This window comes from Macrotis lagotis, chromosome 1 (assembly GCF_037893015.1).
Source record: "Macrotis lagotis isolate mMagLag1 chromosome 1, bilby.v1.9.chrom.fasta, whole genome shotgun sequence".
NCBI classification, from domain to species: domain Eukaryota; kingdom Metazoa; phylum Chordata; class Mammalia; order Peramelemorphia; family Peramelidae; genus Macrotis; species Macrotis lagotis.
Window position 1 is genome coordinate 92,493,400 of NC_133658.1, and position 17,322 is coordinate 92,510,721.

General features: G+C 37.0%; 1 protein-coding gene and 1 long non-coding RNA gene across 5 annotated transcripts in view; one reads left to right on the plus strand and one right to left on the minus strand.

Moving 5' to 3' along the window:
- The window catches only part of LOC141500985 (uncharacterized), a 55,758-nt gene extending 46,252 nt beyond the window's left edge, over nucleotides 1-9,506 (minus strand). Inside the window, exon 1 of the long non-coding RNA XR_012472103.1 lies at nucleotides 9,336-9,506. This is a non-coding gene — a long non-coding RNA (uncharacterized LOC141500985). The remainder of the gene's footprint in view (nucleotides 1-9,335) is intronic.
- LOC141500963 (echinoderm microtubule-associated protein-like 4) overlaps nucleotides 1-17,042 on the plus strand; it is a 169,533-nt gene extending 152,491 nt beyond the window's left edge. For 2 of the 4 annotated variants that reach the window (XM_074204587.1, XM_074204595.1), the window contains 4 exons: nucleotides 4,465-4,552; nucleotides 5,028-5,126; nucleotides 12,892-13,022; nucleotides 13,981-17,042. In XM_074204587.1, coding sequence (XP_074060688.1) covers nucleotides 4,465-4,552; nucleotides 5,028-5,126; nucleotides 12,892-13,022; nucleotides 13,981-14,433 — 771 coding nt within the window. In that variant the 3' untranslated portion in view covers nucleotides 14,434-17,042. The remainder of the gene's footprint in view (nucleotides 1-4,464; nucleotides 4,553-5,027; nucleotides 5,127-12,891; nucleotides 13,023-13,980) is intronic. The other 2 variants (XM_074204577.1, XM_074204603.1) reach the window with 2 other exon arrangements.
- The last annotated feature ends 280 nt before the right edge of the window (nucleotides 17,043-17,322 follow it).

Sequence of the window (17,322 nt, forward strand, 5' to 3'; positions counted from 1 at the left end):
GGAAATTTTAACTTTTAGATTGTATTTTTAATTTTCAGAGTAATAAAATGGGAGAAAGGAAGCTGAAAAAAATGCCACTGTCAAATCCCTAGTATCCCTTCCCAAATGCAGCTAGCTGGTGCAGTGGATAAAGTACTGACACTGGAGTAGGAGGACCTGAGTTCAAATCCAGCCTTCAGACACTTAATAATTATTTAGCTATGTGACCTTGGGCAAGTCAGTTAACCCCCTTGCCTTGCAACACCGCCCCCCCCAGAAAAAAAAGCAATACTATGTTTTCTATATTTATTTTTGTGGGTATTGAATAACCCTAAGGAGATGTAAGCTCCATAAAGACAGGAAGTAGCTTGTCTTTGCCTTTGGATCCCTGGTACTTGCTCCAAAACTTCAGATACATTCAGCACTTAAGGTTTAAATGAATTTTCTAATAAGGTTAGGTTCTCATCTAAGCTAAGGTTATCAGTATATAAAAGAAAATATTTTGGCATTGAGGAGTAAATAATAATCCTATTACAACTATTGCTATCCAAAAAAGCTGTTTGATAGTTTTTAAAGAAAATATTCAATTTTCTATTTTTTTAAAGGAGCATGGATAAAATAAACTTGGAGTTCTGTTTAATGTTTGTCCTTGTATATCATAACTTATGCAGAATTCTCTTTTTTAATTTAAACATAAGTCTACAAGATCTGCTTATGCTTAGCTTATTAATGCCCATTTTCGGAAACCATATCATCTTCGCACTTCTTGACAGAATCTACCAGTGGAAATGTAATTTAAGATTTAAGCATGAATTTTATGGGGGGTTTTTTAATTAATTCAAAAACAACTTATAAAATTTTTATTGACTTAAGACCACTATGGATCCATAAAACAGTGAAATTAATTATCATTAAGGTCATAACTATGAAACTTCCATTATTCTCCTAAAAAAAAGGCTCTCTCCAAGGTCACCTATGCCTTTTTACAAGCTGCAGTCTTCTGGATCTTTCCACTTGGCTGCCTTGTAACTGCTACTTCCATCTGTATGCACATACACACGTGCTTGCTCTCTAATCTTCATTTGATTTCCATTAAGCTCTTCTCTCATGATTATCTTCCTAACTGGCCATCCATTTTCAATATCTTTCATTAATTCATCTTCTTCCTCTCACCCCTTAATTTTCAGTATCCCTTAAACTTTTGTCCTAAGCACTTTTTTTACGTTTTTTTCTGGACTGTCTAATGTACTCCCCTAATGTCAATTATCACCTATCACCTATCCAAAATTTTCAGTAACTATTACATTTTTATATCTAGATGTTTCTCCAGGACTGTAAACTTATTCTGTCCAAAACTGAATTCTTTATCTCCTACATTTCCTCCTCTTTTCTCTTTTAGATCACCCCCCCCCAAAAAAAAAAAAACTTGTCTCTCCTTCCAACTTGACTTACCTTTTTTGATACATCATCATCCTTCTAGCTATCCAGACTCAAAACTTGGGAGCCATTTGCTAGTTTTCTTCCCACTCACATAATACTCAGTCTTAGTTTACTCTTATCCATTTTCCATTCCACTACTTGGGAACAATAATAGTATAATCTCTAAATTTAGAGATTAGCCTGTACCCATTATTTCAAATCTTTCTTCAAACTAGTAAAACCCTAGGGACCACTTTTATAGAAATATTTGTTGATTTATATATTCCTTCATAAGTAAACAGTCTATAGCAAATATAATTTAAGATTTTCTAGATAATTTAGTATCTTCATTCTACATGGTTATTATAATACTTTGCTCTCTTCAAGGGTTATTATTGAAATATATAGATCAGATGGATTTTCCCCATCTTATAGAGCCAAACCTGGATGTTTTTTAAATAGATTTTCTTTTATTCCCTTGCTATCCATCATCACATTTCACTACTTTCTGAGTCTTCTTCTTTGCTTCCCCTTCAAACTTCTAATCAGTCAGCTATATATAGCCTAGAAAAGAATTAAAAACTATAGATTCTTCTGCTATAAACATAGGCTTTATGACAGCTGTTTTTTCATTGTTCAGTCTTTTTCACCTACTTTTGAGTAAATAAGTATATTCCAGGTGATTGAGATTGTCAACCTCCTGCCTACTAGATAAGTGCTCTGTTACTGTGTTGTAGTAAGTTATGCTCAAAAGTTTGTTTCTTTTTATACTTCCCTATTTCTAGTATGCCAGTATTTAGTGAATAAGTCCAAGTATCTCTACAACAACTGCAAGCAGAGACTCAAAGGAGAAAAAATGGATTTTTCTTCAAAGACTAAGATGAATACTTGAACTAGATGAAGCAAGAATTTTTTTAAATAAAGAATCTAGAAAAAGAATAAGTGTCTTAGTAGTAAAAGTAGTAAACCATATTCATTTAAGAGATTCCTGAAAAATGGGAAACACTAAATAAAAATTATTGACTCAATGAGACAACAACCAGATCAAACGACCGGAGAGAAAGGAAAAAAAAGAAAAAAAAGATATAATGTCTCCAATCAAAAATATGTAATCTGGAAATTAGGGAGAAATAATTTGAAAATTATTTTTATTATTAAAATTCTTGATTGTTATTAATTATTAAAATAATTATTATTTAAAACCATGTTTTTAAAAGCCTGGAGGACACTGTTTTAAGAATTCATTGATGAAAACTAGACAAAACTATTGATTCAAAAAAACAGAATGAAAATAGAAAGACACCATTGATCAGCCCCTGAAAGAAACCCAAAAAATCCCAGCAATGACATAACTAATCCAGTGCTTCCAGGCCAAAGGTAAACTACCATAATCAACCAAAAAGTAAGAATTCAAATACCAGGGATCCATGGTCAGGATCACACACTACCTGGCAGGGATCTTGGAATATAATATTTCAGAAGGCAAAAGATAATAAGCTTATAACTAAGAATAACTCAAAAATTTAAAAAGACCAAAGAGGAGTAAAAATTTTGAAATGTAGACCAAAGAGTTAAGAGAAACCTAGACAAGTAAATTTGTTTAATCGATTAGAAGTGCTAACTTTGATAGAAAAAGAAATGTGTCCCTTCAGAACCTTAATGTCTTCAAAGGGAATTGAGAAAGTTAAATTGGACAAACCAAAGACCTGGAATGAATTGGTTCTGAGTTTTATGAGAAGAAAAGATGACAATAGAAGGTACAGTATAGGAGAAAAAAGAGAGGCAACTTAGTTATCACAAGTGTGGTGCACTAAAATAAGAGTATACAAAATGAAGGAAGGTGGGGGGGTGGATCAAGCATCAGATGAATCTCATTGTAAACTTAATTGAACAAAGTAAATTTGAACATACATAGCTGAACACATCCACACTTGGACATGTGCCTGTACACACATAAATACATCAGGCTCAGGGTGGCTAGGTGGCGCAGTGGATAAAGTACTGGCCCTGGAGTCAGGAGTACCTGGGTTCAAATCCGGTCTCAGACACTTAATAATTACCTAGCTGTGTGGCCTTGGGCAAGCCACTTAACCCCATTTGCCTTGCAAAAATCTAAAAACAAAAAACAAAAAAAAAACATAAATACATCAGGCTCAACAAGGAAAGAAACTGGAGATGGTGGAGATTTTAAGAGAAATGATAATTCAAAGATGGGAATAGTTGAAAGCAAAACAAAATTCACATTAGAAGGGGGAGAAACATTTCTTTAAAAAACTAGAAATTAAAGAGCCCTATCAGTTGCTCATCTGCTCACAGATTTTGTATTTGAATGTAAAGACCTTTCAATTATACCTTTGTGGCTAACCTGCCATTTTTGAGCCCTCCTCTCTCATACTGTCTTTACCCTGGTGTAGGCCCTCATCAACTCACACCTGTTTTCCCTGCCACAAATCTCTCTGCACTCCTTGCATCCTCTATTCAGCAATCAGAGTGATTTTCTTAAATTCCAATGGCTTACTCTTACCTCTAAGATCAAATAGAGAATCTGTGTTGGACTTTCAAAAGGGAAGGTAAAGATTTATACATGAAAGAACAGGTAGCAGAAGGGTAATAGATCTACATCAAGTCAAATTATATCTGGTTAGTCAGTACTAGGAATTTGCAGACTAACCAAAGAGGAGAGTAGAGAAAGTGCTGCCACTCCTGGAGGCTTTTGGGCCTAACTGCCTGTTGGTAACACTAGATCAGCACTTATTGGTAAAATTGAGGAAATGGGCTCCTTCTCCACAATGTCTTCTCTTAATTATGCCTGTAGGTTCATTCTCACTTTTGTAACAAGTTAATTAGCTTGTAGACTGTTTCTTTGCCCCAGAATCACTTCTCCCCATGAATCTTTTGGGATTGTTATATAGATAGGAAAAATATCTAAAAGCCTACTTCACTTTGACAGTTTTGTATTTTAGCAAAAATTCTAACATCTAGAATACTTATTGAGAAATATTCATTAGTGTTTAAAATATTCCAGAGTTAACAATGCTTTATGTTAACTGTTCTATTTTTCTTTAGGGACATTCCAGCTATATTACACACCTAGACTGGTCCCCAGATAATAAATACATAATGTCCAACTCAGGAGACTATGAGATACTACACTGTAAGTATGAATTCAATTTCTATTTCATATATACATGTGTGTGTGTGTGTGTGTGTGTGTGTGTGTAGTGTATATTTACAAACATAAACACAATGTGGGATGGGATTTGTCTTCTAGGGATAGTAATTAAGATGAAATGAAATTAGAATTGTAGAGTAAATGTTTGCTGACCTCAAAAAATTACTACATCCTATATATACCTTTGAACCAACAAAACTATTCTGAGCAATTCAGGATTTAGTATTTCCCTCTGGGGCAAGGGCAAAGTATAATTGATGGAAGTATGTAATTTGGGTGGTGGAAATGAAGTTAAAGAGAATATTTGCAATGGAAAGTAATAGACAATTCTGTAAAACCAGTTAAAAGGAAATATTTCCTTCACTTTCTTGACTTTTCTTTTTAAATATATTTTAATGTTGAGTGTATAAATTATAAGTACTAGTTTAATCAAAATTTTCTGTTTCTCACTTTAAAGGGGACATTCCAAGTGGCTGCAAACTAATCCGGAATCGTTCTGATTGTAAAGACATTGACTGGACAACTTACACTTGTGTATTAGGCTTCCAAGTCTTTGGTAAGAACATTATACCTTATGTAATGAGACCATGCATAAAGAAAAAATATATATCACATAGCCAAATTTTATAGAATGAAAAATCAGGATGAGTACATTCATACCATCAGAATTGATATAAAATATTGGTAGCTGAAATGTTTAGAAAGTAGATGAAATAGAATTAAAAGAATGTTGTATTTGTTCCCTGTTCATTTACTGTTTTCCCTAATAATATTGACCCTCCCTTAAACACCCTAAACTACTCAGTTCCTAACCAACTCCTCCACTCCACCTCAGCCACACTCCAAGATCATATCCATGATCTTACCTTCATCCACAAATGTACCACCTTCATATTCAGAATTCCAAAATCTCCTGATCTGATAGTTATCTGTTGACTTTCCACCTCTCCCTTTTGCTTCCCCCTTTCACACTCTACTTTGTACACACTACAACCCCCTTGATCCCTCAGTTTTCTCTCTGGCTCTAGACATATTTTTTTTAATGGTTTGAATAAAAACATGGCATGATATTTATGAAATTTGCAAATGATACAAAACAGGAAAGAATAACATTTTGGGTGCCAGAATCAAGATCCAAAAATGATTGTGATTTTAATTTTGATAGGCTCAAACATTAAGCCAAACCTAGGGTAACAAAATTTCAAAGGCTTATGTCCCAGACTTGAGTTCAAAAAATAGACATCATAAGATATAAGATAGGGAAGGTATAGATAGATTTGTCTAATTGGAGTCTTCCATAATTCTTTTCTCTGAATTTTCATGACCTTCTCCTTTTTTTAGGGCAAACGGGGTTAAGTGGCTTGCCCAAGGCCACACAGCTAGGTAATTATTAAGTGTCTGAGACCGGATTTGAACCCAGGTATTCCTGACTCCAGGGCCGGTGCTTTATCCACTACGCCACCTAGCCGCCCCATGACCTTCTCCTAACTCTCATCATACCTTCCTATTTGACTGGTCTTTCTCAGTCTCTTTTTTGGATTATTATTCATGTGCCATTTCCTAATCAAGCACACCCAAAAAGTTTCCTCTTTTTTGGTGACCTTGTTAGGTAGATAGATTCAGCCATTATCTCTTTTGTTTTTTGTTCTACTTTTTTTTTTGTCAAGACAATGAGGTTAAGTGATTTGCCCAAGGTCACACAGCTAAGTAAGTATTAAGTGTTTGAGGCTGGATTTGAACTCAGGGACTCCTGATTCCAGGGCCGGTGCTCTATCCAGTGTACCACCTAGCCACCCTAGAGCTGTTATCTCTTAAGTTAGATGGTTCTCAGCTGTATAGATCTAACCCTATTGTTTTCTGAGAACTCAAAGTCTTAATCCTAAACCCATTCTCTCTTCCAAACTTTACTATTTCTGTGGTGGCAACCTTCATTCTTAAGTCCTCAGCATTTGAAAATTTAGCATCACCTTTTTTCAGACAACTCAGGAGGCATTTTAAGTGTACTGAGTGTAAGTGTGAGTGTAAGTATAATGTGAGATATCCAATGGATTGTTGTTGGTTCTTCTACTACGTCATCTCATATACATTCTTTTTTTCTATTCAGCCACTGCTCTAGTTCAGATTTTCATTTCTTCTCTAATTAACTCTTTCAACAGCTTCCAAACTACCAGTCTTTTCAGTCTATCCTCCATGTAGCTGCCAAAACTATCTTCCTACAGAATAAGAAAGCTATCATTTGCTTCTGGAATGAAACATATGAAGCCTTTCCTTCCAACCTTAATTCACATTGCACCCCTTTACCCCTCTACATTCTAGCCAAACTGACTCACTGTTCCCCAAACTCAATATTTGATCTCCTTCCTCTGCCTGTCTTGACACAGACAGTCGCCATATTTAAGATGCCTTCTGTAAACTCTACCTCTTATAATCCTTAGCTTCCTTCATCATTCAGCCCTTCTTATCTCCTTAGTTATTTTCTCTTCCTTCTTAATCATACTCTTACAATCAGAGACCCTATATCACCTTTTGACTAGTTCCAACCAGTTGTTGGCCTTCCCCTGGAATTTTCAGACCCTCAACCTCTTCACCAACCACTCACAGATGTGTGTACACACACACACACACACACACACACACACACAACTAGGGGACCTCTTCCAGTTCAGTGATTGGTCAGGGTCATTTCTTTTATCACCTTTCTCCATGTTTTATCTCCACATTTCTACATGTAGGCCAATGACTTAAGCCTCATCAATGAACAGAAGCTCTCACCTTTGTTCTGGTGGATACCTGTAAGATCCTAGCAATATCTTTTCATGTCCTGTGGAAATCACCACACCCTCTCATTTCTCACATTATGCTTGCATTCATACTTAAACTCAGTACACTTAAATGCCTCCTGAGTTGTCTGAAAAAGATCTTGCATTCTCAGTGCATTACAAGTTCATATGAGTCATCCATGTGCAACAGCAGCCACCAGGCCATGTGCAGGTTGAGTCCCCATCACTGGAGTCATGGTCCTCCTGGACTCAGCCAGGCCTGGCTCTACCTTACCCTCTCTTCTCAGAATGACTTCCTGCCATTGGGATCAAGGCCTCTCTGAGCCTCCTCCAGGGTCCAGGACAAGGGTTGGAGGCCACCTTCACTCAAAGATTCATTCCCTGGGTTGGTATTGCTGGCCCTGAGGACCACTCTTTTGCTCTGGGCTTCTTTTTTCCACTTTCTTCTACATTATTTACATTCATTCTACAGAGCAGTGTGGTAGAGTCGAGCTGCTGGGTTGGGGTGGAATATTTGGTCACCAGACAGCACTGCCCTAGGATCTTCTTCCTGCTCCCCAAGTAGTAGCCCACGATGCACTGTCCTTGGAATTTGGGTTGCAGGCAGAACTTATGTTCTGAGAAAGGAAGACCAGTCAAGGTCACAGGAGAGGAGTGGAATGGCAGGCCAGTGTTTCCAGAATAATCATGTTAATTTAATTAGAATTCCCAGAGATAAGCCTTCAGTCAGTAGCCCATTGCTAAGCCTCTTGGGGAGCTTACCCTTGAGGGGGGGGGAGACAGCCTACCAAAGGAAGAGGACAGGTCCTCAGCATCAACAGACTATGGCCAGCCTCTCCCCTCCACCCACCAGCAGGAGAAGCCTGAGGGGCAGAAGGTTCTGATGAAAGAGGAGTCCCAGGGCCAATGTGATCTTGCAGTGTGAAGAAGCATTCTGGTGAAGTCAAAGGTGGCAACCCAAAGGAAACCAAAGTGTGGGAAGTGACAGGGGACAGCAGAACAGATTTGGGTCTTCACTCCAGTGAGAGCCCCAGGAGCCCAAATGGGAAAGCCTGTTATTGCGGGTCAGAGCCCCAATTTCCTGCCTTTGGAATCTCTCCTTCATTCACATATTTCATTCATTTGCTTTTTTTCCCTTAATGGATAAATTTATTGAAGCAGCAAAGTAATTATTAAATGCAAACAAACCATATAAAGATCAGGGTCTTCTACAAGAGCATTTCCTTTTCCCCATATTTCTTCCCAAAGATATGGTAAGAGAAAAGAAAAAGGAAAGGATAATGTCAGGCTTTGTAACTCAATTGAAATTCCCTCAGCAACCACTGAGAAAAAAAGAAGGGAGGACTGAACAACTGGCATTGCCTGCCGCTCTAGTGCCAGACCCAGGCAGGGCAGAGTTGCTGGGACCCAATCCCCTTCTTGTGACCCAATGCATCCTGCCCAGTAGCCACTCTTGTGCAGTGTCCATCCTTCTAAGTACTCAGAGAAGATGGGCTTTTCTTTTCTGCATAAAGCACCAAGAGGTCTCTTCAAAGGAATTAAAAATGGAAAGATGGGGCAGCTAGGTGGCATAGTGGATAAAGCACTGGCCTTGGAGTCAGGAATACCTGGGTTCAAATCTGGCCTCAGACACTTAATAATTACCTAGCTGTGTGGCCTTGGGCAAGCCACTTAATCCCATTTGCCTTGCAAAAAAAAAAAACCCTAAAAAAAATGGAAAGATGTTGAACAATATATTTCTATACTCAGTTCCTACATTCTCTGCAGTTTTACTGATCTGGTGCTCATGTCAACCTTCAGCTTCCTAAAGGCTCAGAACACAATAGCTGAATTAAGAAAATTTTAAGTGGGAGTTGCTGATAGAGCTGATAATTTCTTTTAGAAATCTCAGATGTTCTTTTTGACCTTAACCAGAATTTCAGAGAAACTAAGGATTTAAAAGCAATTTGTTAGCACCACCTACTGGTCACTGTTTATGATTTTACCTGTAGACTTTTCAACTTTGATGACATCAAATTTAGGATGAGGAAGAAGAGATTTTAGAAGTCTTTATGAACAGAGTAACTCCTGTAATGTAAATAGAAAAATTCAAGTGAATATTGCAAAATTTTTAAAAAACAAGCAAGGTTCCAAAGACATTTACCTTTCTACAGAGGAAGGAGTTCAACAGGTGTTGTGTGTGACACGTTTTCAGATTTGTGTGTGTGTGTGTGTGTGTATACACACACACATATATGTGTGTATATATATATATATACATATATATATTTATCAGATGTGTACATTTTTCCCTTTATTCATTTTTTAAAAATGTTTAAAAATGTTTTTATGGGATAGTTCTCTGGAAAGGAAGGATATACTGAGGGAAATTATGGTAATGTGAAAAACAAAAGACATTAAAATGGTTTTTTGGGGTTTTTTTTCTTTTAGGTTTTTGCTAGGCAATGAGGTTAAGTGGCTTGTCCAAGGCCACACAGCTAGGTAATTATTAAGTGTCTGAGGCCGGATTTGAACTCAGGCCCTCCCGACTCCAGGGCCTGTGCTCTATCCACTGTGCCACCTAGCCACTCCTGACATTAAAATGTTTTAATCCTCTTTTTCTCTATATAGATGTGGGTGGTCTTAAGTTCAATTTTTTAAAAAAAAAATAATTGACAACTTGGTATGGTAGATAGAGATTAAAAGAAATTTGGCCTCAAATGTCTCTTCTACCCACCCCCACTATATATTTGTTATGTGACACCAAACAGGCCACAACCTCTTGATGCTTAAGCAGTTCTCTAAGACTATAATTTGTAAAATATTTATTGATCTGCTTTAATAGAGGACATTTTTCTTTCTAGAATTCCCTACATTGGTGATATCACAGATTCAGTCTCCACCCACCCCCCACTCCCAAAAAAAATTCCAGGCATCGTGCTAGACAATGAGAATATAAATAATAAGAATATAAATAAGTCCATGCCTTCAAATTTATGTTTTATCCCCATATCACACTATCCAGAGTATGATAGGTCATTCTTCTTCCTTGGGGAATTCAATACCTGTTCCTTAATCTCCTTTATCTTATACTCTTATTTTTGCTTGAACTTTTCAGTTTACATATTGCTGTCCTCTCAAATTCCCTTCTCCATTCATCAGCTTCCTCAGTTCTCACTATCTGCATTTTCATTCCACCTCTGGTGTATTCAGGAATTATCAGACCTTTGATCTCATCACCCAACCATGCATACATGCATGCTCACACATGATCTACCTCCACAGTCAATAAGTGAAATTCCTATATGATTATATATAATCTCTTTCCCTTCCATCTTTCCCTGTGCTTTACATCTCCAAACCCTATTCTCTATCCTTCAGCTACCTACTCCAATGTTGAATTCTTCCCACCACCTACTTGTGTTTGTTGTCCTTGCTTATATTATGCAGTAGTCTCTGTGGTCTCTTGAAGCTCTTGAGTTCTGATTCTGTGATACAGACTGGGCCCTCACTTCTGCAGATCAACATATTCACTCTTCCATGAGTGACTTTCAGACTCCCTATAGTACCTGTTTTAAACTTCCTCAGTCTATCCTTCCCATACCACCCCCTCCACACTCCCTCTTATTCCCAAGACTAATCCTCAAGCCCCTTCAGCATCTTTACTTATTCATTCTTATAATCCTGTCTCTGATGAAAAACTCCTTTTTCCCTTCAAAAGCCAATATTTCTATTCTTAATCCTGTATCCTGTCTCCTCTAGGAGCTTATCCCATTTAGTCATTCACTCATTCACTCTCCTGACTCCTTCCATCTCTGCTTTCCCCCGCTAACTTTCCTCTTTCTTCCAGAGCTGTACCATTCTTCAAGTTACCTTGATTCACAACCTAGAAGTTGTCCTTAACAACTCTCTCTCTCACTTATCATAGATCATTAGCTTTCAGGATTTCAGTTATTTCTGTGCAGATGACTTCCAGTACTATATATATATATATATATATATATATATATATATATATATATATATATTTTTTTTTTTTTTTTTTTAAGTCCATGTTGCCAGTTGCCCACCAGAAAAAAAAATAGATCCAAAACCTGTGTTATCCTCACCCACCTACCTAATTTCCCCTCTTTTAAAGGTACCACCATTCTTCAGGTCAGTTATCCTTAACCCCTCATTCTCACTACCACCCTTCGTCTAATCATTGGCTGAGTTTTGTCTTCTACCTCCCCAATACTTTTATTCTGATGATCACAACCCTAATTCAGAGCCTTTTTGCCATTATTGAAACAACTTCTTAAATCATCTCCTTATATCCAGTGTCTCTGTCTGTCTGTCTCTCTCTCATTTATTTTTCATATGGCTACCAAATGAATAATGCTAAAATACTGTTCCCCTGTTAAAGAAGCTTCAGTGATTCCCTATGGGTTCAAGGACAGAGTACACCTGTCCTCTCTTTGGCCCTTCACAATCTGATTCCAACTTCTCATTCCAGACAGATTGTATATTGCTTCCCTTATACATTCTATATTCTAGTCATCCTGGACCTATTTGATGTTCTACTTCACAATATTTTGTCTTCTATTTATGCTTTTGCATTAACTGATATTTATGCTCTCACGTCTTTCCATCACCTTTTAGAAACATTAGGTTCCTTCAAGGTTCACTTGTTCCACCTTCTAAATAAGCAAAGATCTTTTCCAATTTCTCCTCTAACCCTGAAATTACTTTGTATTTATTTTGTATGGATTTCCTTTTTTCTTGCCTGTATATATGTTGTTTGTCCTGGGAAAACAATTTGAGAGCAGAGATTGTTTCATTTTTTTCTTCATATCACCCTCATACAACACAAATCCCTGTGGCAGTGATTAGTAAATACATATTTTCTTGAATTAAGGAACTTATCCAAAGTCACATGATTAACAAGTGGCAGAACTATGATTTGAAACTTTTATCTCCAAATTCAGAAATACCAGGCAGACTCACTAGCTGAGTCTCCCTTCCCCTCCAAAAAATAAATAGTATCTGATCATTCTTTTTTAATATAATTTAACATTTGTCCACCAATTTCTATTCTTTAGAAATCTCCTTATCACTTGGATGTTTAGACTTTGGGATTTCCTTAATTCTCATTTTATATTGAATGTCAAAATAAAAAAATATGTTATATTTATATTATCCTCCAGTAAAACCCTTCTCTAGTGTCAGAAAGGTCACCTTGAATTCTCTAATTCTATGCCAGTGAGCCTAGGTTCTAGTAGATGCTACAAAGCAGGAAAGATTTAGAGGCCAGCTCTTACCCTGTGGCCTGAGGCCAAGGTTGGATACATTCAGAATTCACTTTTGGCTATGGCAGGATACATTTTTTTAGCCACAAAGTTCCCCAGAGACCCAGGTTGTGGAGAGCTACAGTATGCCTTAGTGAGTGGAATAATTACATGAACAGTCACAGAATCTTGAAGCCTTAGAGCATGTCACAAAATAATATTTACTGTTTAATATTCACTATATATATAAAATAATATTTACAGTATATTGTTTACACTGTTTCCATGTTATAAGGAGTCTGGCCAGAGGGATCGGATGGAACAGATATCAATGCTCTAGTGAGATCCCACAACAGAAAAGTGATAGCAGTGGCTGATGACTTTTGCAAGGTCCATCTTTTCCAGTATCCCTGTTCCAAACCAAAAGTAAGTTCAACTTCTATGTAAGCCCATCTTAGAGGAGGCAGTTGGCTCTTTGTTCAAGAGTTTATTCCTGTATGTTTTGCATGATTTCATATGTTGTATAACCTAGATTAAATTGGCTTGCCTTTTTACCAGGGAGGGGGGGAGAAAAGGCAGGAAGGAGGGGAAATTTAGAACTCAAATCTTATAAAAAATGATTGTTGAAAATTGTCTTTACTTGTAATGGGGTGGGGATTACATCTTTTAAAATACATTTCTAGTAATGAAAAGGCCACTTGGGAACCTAGTTCCTGATCATTCTCCATTCCACTAGAATACTGAAGGAAATACCAGCTTTGCCTGGCTTTTCCTTTGGACAGCCACAAAAGGATGCCTCTTGTTCTTTTCTTTTATCCTTCCTCATATTCTTGCTGCCTGAAGAATAGTGGCATCCTCAAAAAGTAGGTAACAAAAGAAGCATCTGGAACTTACTCTTTTTAGGTATTGGTAGAAACCTCCTAGCAGTAAGGGATTTATCAGGTTTTGGGGTTTGGCTTGATTTATTTTGGTTATTTTAAACTCTCAGGTTTCTTAAGAATTCAGTCATTAGAAAATTCTTAAAAGACTGAGGAGCATATCATTCTTTGTCATATATAATCATAAATCTTATTACTGCCTTTGGGAGCTTATAATTCATTATTCCAATAAAATTGTCCCAAGCCATTTTTTTGGGGGGGGGGGGGGACTGAAATAATGGACATTACCATCATTCCCTCCAACTTTTCTCCCATCCTACTCAGTGATTAGAATCAAGATTTGATGTCTCATTAGCTTTGTTTCTCTCTCAGATCTGATAAGTGGTTATTGTGATGGGAGTTAATATTTTACATAAGCTAGATTCCTTCCCTTAGCCAATCATTGTCCTGGTAAGCAGACATATAAAACACTGGTTTAATTTTTCTGTCTGTCTTATTTCCCCTAGGCGCCAAGTCACAAGTACAGTGGTCACAGCAGCCATGTGACCAATGTCAGCTTCACTCATAATGACAGCCACTTAATTTCAACTGGTGGAAAAGACATGAGTATCATTCAGTGGAGAGTCGTGGAGAAGCTAGCTTTGCCTCAGAATGAAACTTTTGTTGATAGTGCTCTAACCAAAGTGCCTACTTCTACCAATGAAAATTCCCTACAACCAAATACTCCCACGCCACCCCCCTGCTCCCAGCCCTTCAGTGATGCTGCTGAAAATGAAAGAATGAGTGATTCCTCAACCCCCCTTGAGAATGACCTGGAACAGGAGCAGAGTGAGGAGCAGAGTGAGGGGAGCAGCGAGGGCCTGGGCGAGCCTGCTCACGAGGAGCCTTCTAGGGACCCCAGGGAAGAGCAGAGGCAGTCACCTATTCCGGAGGACCGGCAGGACTCACCGGCTTCCTAATGCCTCAGCTTCAGATGATTTCTTTTTCCCATCTGATAAATGTTTTGCAACAAGGAGAAAGTTGAGCTGACAGAAAGGGGAGTATTGGAGAATTACATCACTCCAAATGTTGATTTTCATGTGGTCTGCTTTCTTCAGTAGTCTTACCTTTTATCTCCCGAATGGAGCTGACCTTCAGTTTGGTGTTTGTTGAGAACTGGCCAAAGTTGGCAGGAGGAATAGACTGGAATACTCATTGTTTCAAAGATTGCTATGTGTGGAAGTGGCACAGTGTAAATACTGGGGGGAAAATGGCAATTATTATGATCTGAAATAAATCACGTTATCTGAAAGTGTTTTCTGCAGGAACTTCCAGAAAAAAAACAAAAGCACTGTTAAATGTATCCATACATTTTATATACATATACATATATATATATATATATATATACACACATATACATGTGTATATATGTATATGTAATGTGCTGTTGTTTCTTAAGTGTAGCAAGAAAAAAACAGAAAGTGAGCTCTTCATTGAGCCATCCTTTCCTCCAATCCCATTCCATTATGTGGAAGAATAAGGGAACTAGAAATTGGGGGTGATTACAGTAATGCCATGTGCAAGTAGCACTGCCTTCTTGATTACAAATATGCAATTTTTCTTACACTACCAGTAGATTCCAGATATATTTGTATTCTGATTTTTTTTTTCTAAGAAAAATTAAAGCAAGGAATAGACATGTTATTCCCTGCATCTATCTACTTAAATATAAAATATAGTCTAAATAAATTTAATAAATTGGATTTATCTACATAATGATCAAAGTCAATGGTTATCAAAAACAATGGCTTCTTCTATTGACTTAAACAGTTTTCCAGACATAGTATTCCTATGAATGGGAAAAACTTTGTACCTAAAACTAAACTTTGATAGTGCCCTAGCTAAACTTAGCTAGGAAAAGTATGCAGTAAATTTTAAATTATGGAATTGGTGCTTGAGATTCTTTTTTTTCCTTTTTTTTTTTTAACAATTGTAACTTCTTAGCGTGAAACTGAGCATCAATAAATTGTAAATTCTTACTGGCCTTATTAACAGTTATGATTTTGGTATAGGACCGGTTTTAAGATTTGGCATAAATGGTGTTTTTCTTCTGTTCAGAGATGTGAAAAGCTTCTTGGCCATTTATGGGTCATCATGGCATTTATTGTTATGCATTTGAAAATTTTTGTTTTTTTTTTAAGTTTTGTCATGCCACCTATGTTTTCCCTACATACATGTTTCCTTTTAAAAAATTTACTGACAAGTATGCATTTCCTATGTATTTGTTTATACTTTGATTATATAAAATCTTTGTTGTTGTTTTTTACTTGCTGCATTGTTCAGATATTTTTCAGTAGGATCATGTTTAAAAACTTTGGATGACTTAAAAAGTCTTAAGTGTTCAAGCGTTTACGTGATTGTGCCATTCCAAAGTGCATCAAAACTGTCATTCCCTTCTAGTATCTTCTCAGGAGTAATGCTGCAGATCAGGTATTTAGTCATCATTTGGTAATACAAAAACTCCAGTGGCCTCCAAAAGGACATTTACAACATACATGCACACGTGCTGTATGTGACAGTGTGTATGAGTGTGAACACAGGCACTTATTCTGTGTATTTGCATAGATCTATATGTCTGTAGGTAAACACATTGAAATACTCTGTATCAACAGATATACATATGTTTGTGTGTGTATATGTGTATCTCCTTTTGTTTACATCTGTTCAAGAAAACCTCAAACTAGTTCTCTTCAAAGGGAGAGAGAGTCCAAGCAACCCATAGGTTTTTTAAATATGTTCTGTACATAGTTATCAGAGAGCACCAGTATTGGACTCAGACATTTGCCAATTAGTAATGATGATTAAAAACCATCAGATCAGCATGTGATTTAATTCCCTACAAGGAACATACCATAAGATGGGTGAGTAGTATGGAGAAAAGGAAAAAGCATATCATAAAGCTTGTGGGATGCAGAGGTCTCATAGTAAATGGGGAGATTCATGTGGAAGCATCTGTCACCTTGTGGGGTTGCCATGTATGATGAAAATTATCATTGTGATATTCTTGTGTGGTAGTTCAGAAAACACTACTAATATGCAGAAAGCCTTACAACTTTCAATTGCTGGCAACTACTGTTTATTGGATAATAAAATCTGTGATAATGGATGAAAATGGGTGGGATTATGAAACTGTAGATGTTTTTTAGAAAACTTGTGAATGAAATCTGAATCAGAGTGTTTCATGTGAAGATGTTTGAGCCATTTCTATCATGCATTCCTGTCTCATGGCAGAAATTTTTGAAGATAAATAAAATAATCAAAATTATGTGTTGCCTTTGACTACATGAGAATTTTAATTTTTCTTCAGATGTTAATGTTGTCATACCAAAGAAATTTTCAGCAATTTACTACTGTGGCTCTTAAAAACAGTGGCATGCTTTTATTAAGCTCTAACTAGGTGGTGGCTAAGTGATGCAGTAGATAAAGCACCAGCCCTGGAATCAGGAGTACCAGAGTTCAAATCCAACCTCAGACATTTAATAATTACCTAGCTGTGTGACTTTGGGCAAGCCACTTAACCCCATTTGCCTTGCAAAAACCTAAAAAAAATTAAAGTTCTAACTAGACACTTCACTAAGCATTGAGGATACAGAGAAAGACCCCCCCCCCCATATAGAACAATTATACTCACATCACTTTCTAATGGGAGAGGACAGAGACAACAGAAGTAATTATATAAACAATACACACAAATGTGTGTGTATACAAAGTGCAAATGGAAGGGGAAGGGGCAAGAAAGGGAAGCTAGGTGGTAGGAGGAAGAAGAGGAGCATTGCAGAGTGACAAGACAGTAATTTGGAAGATGG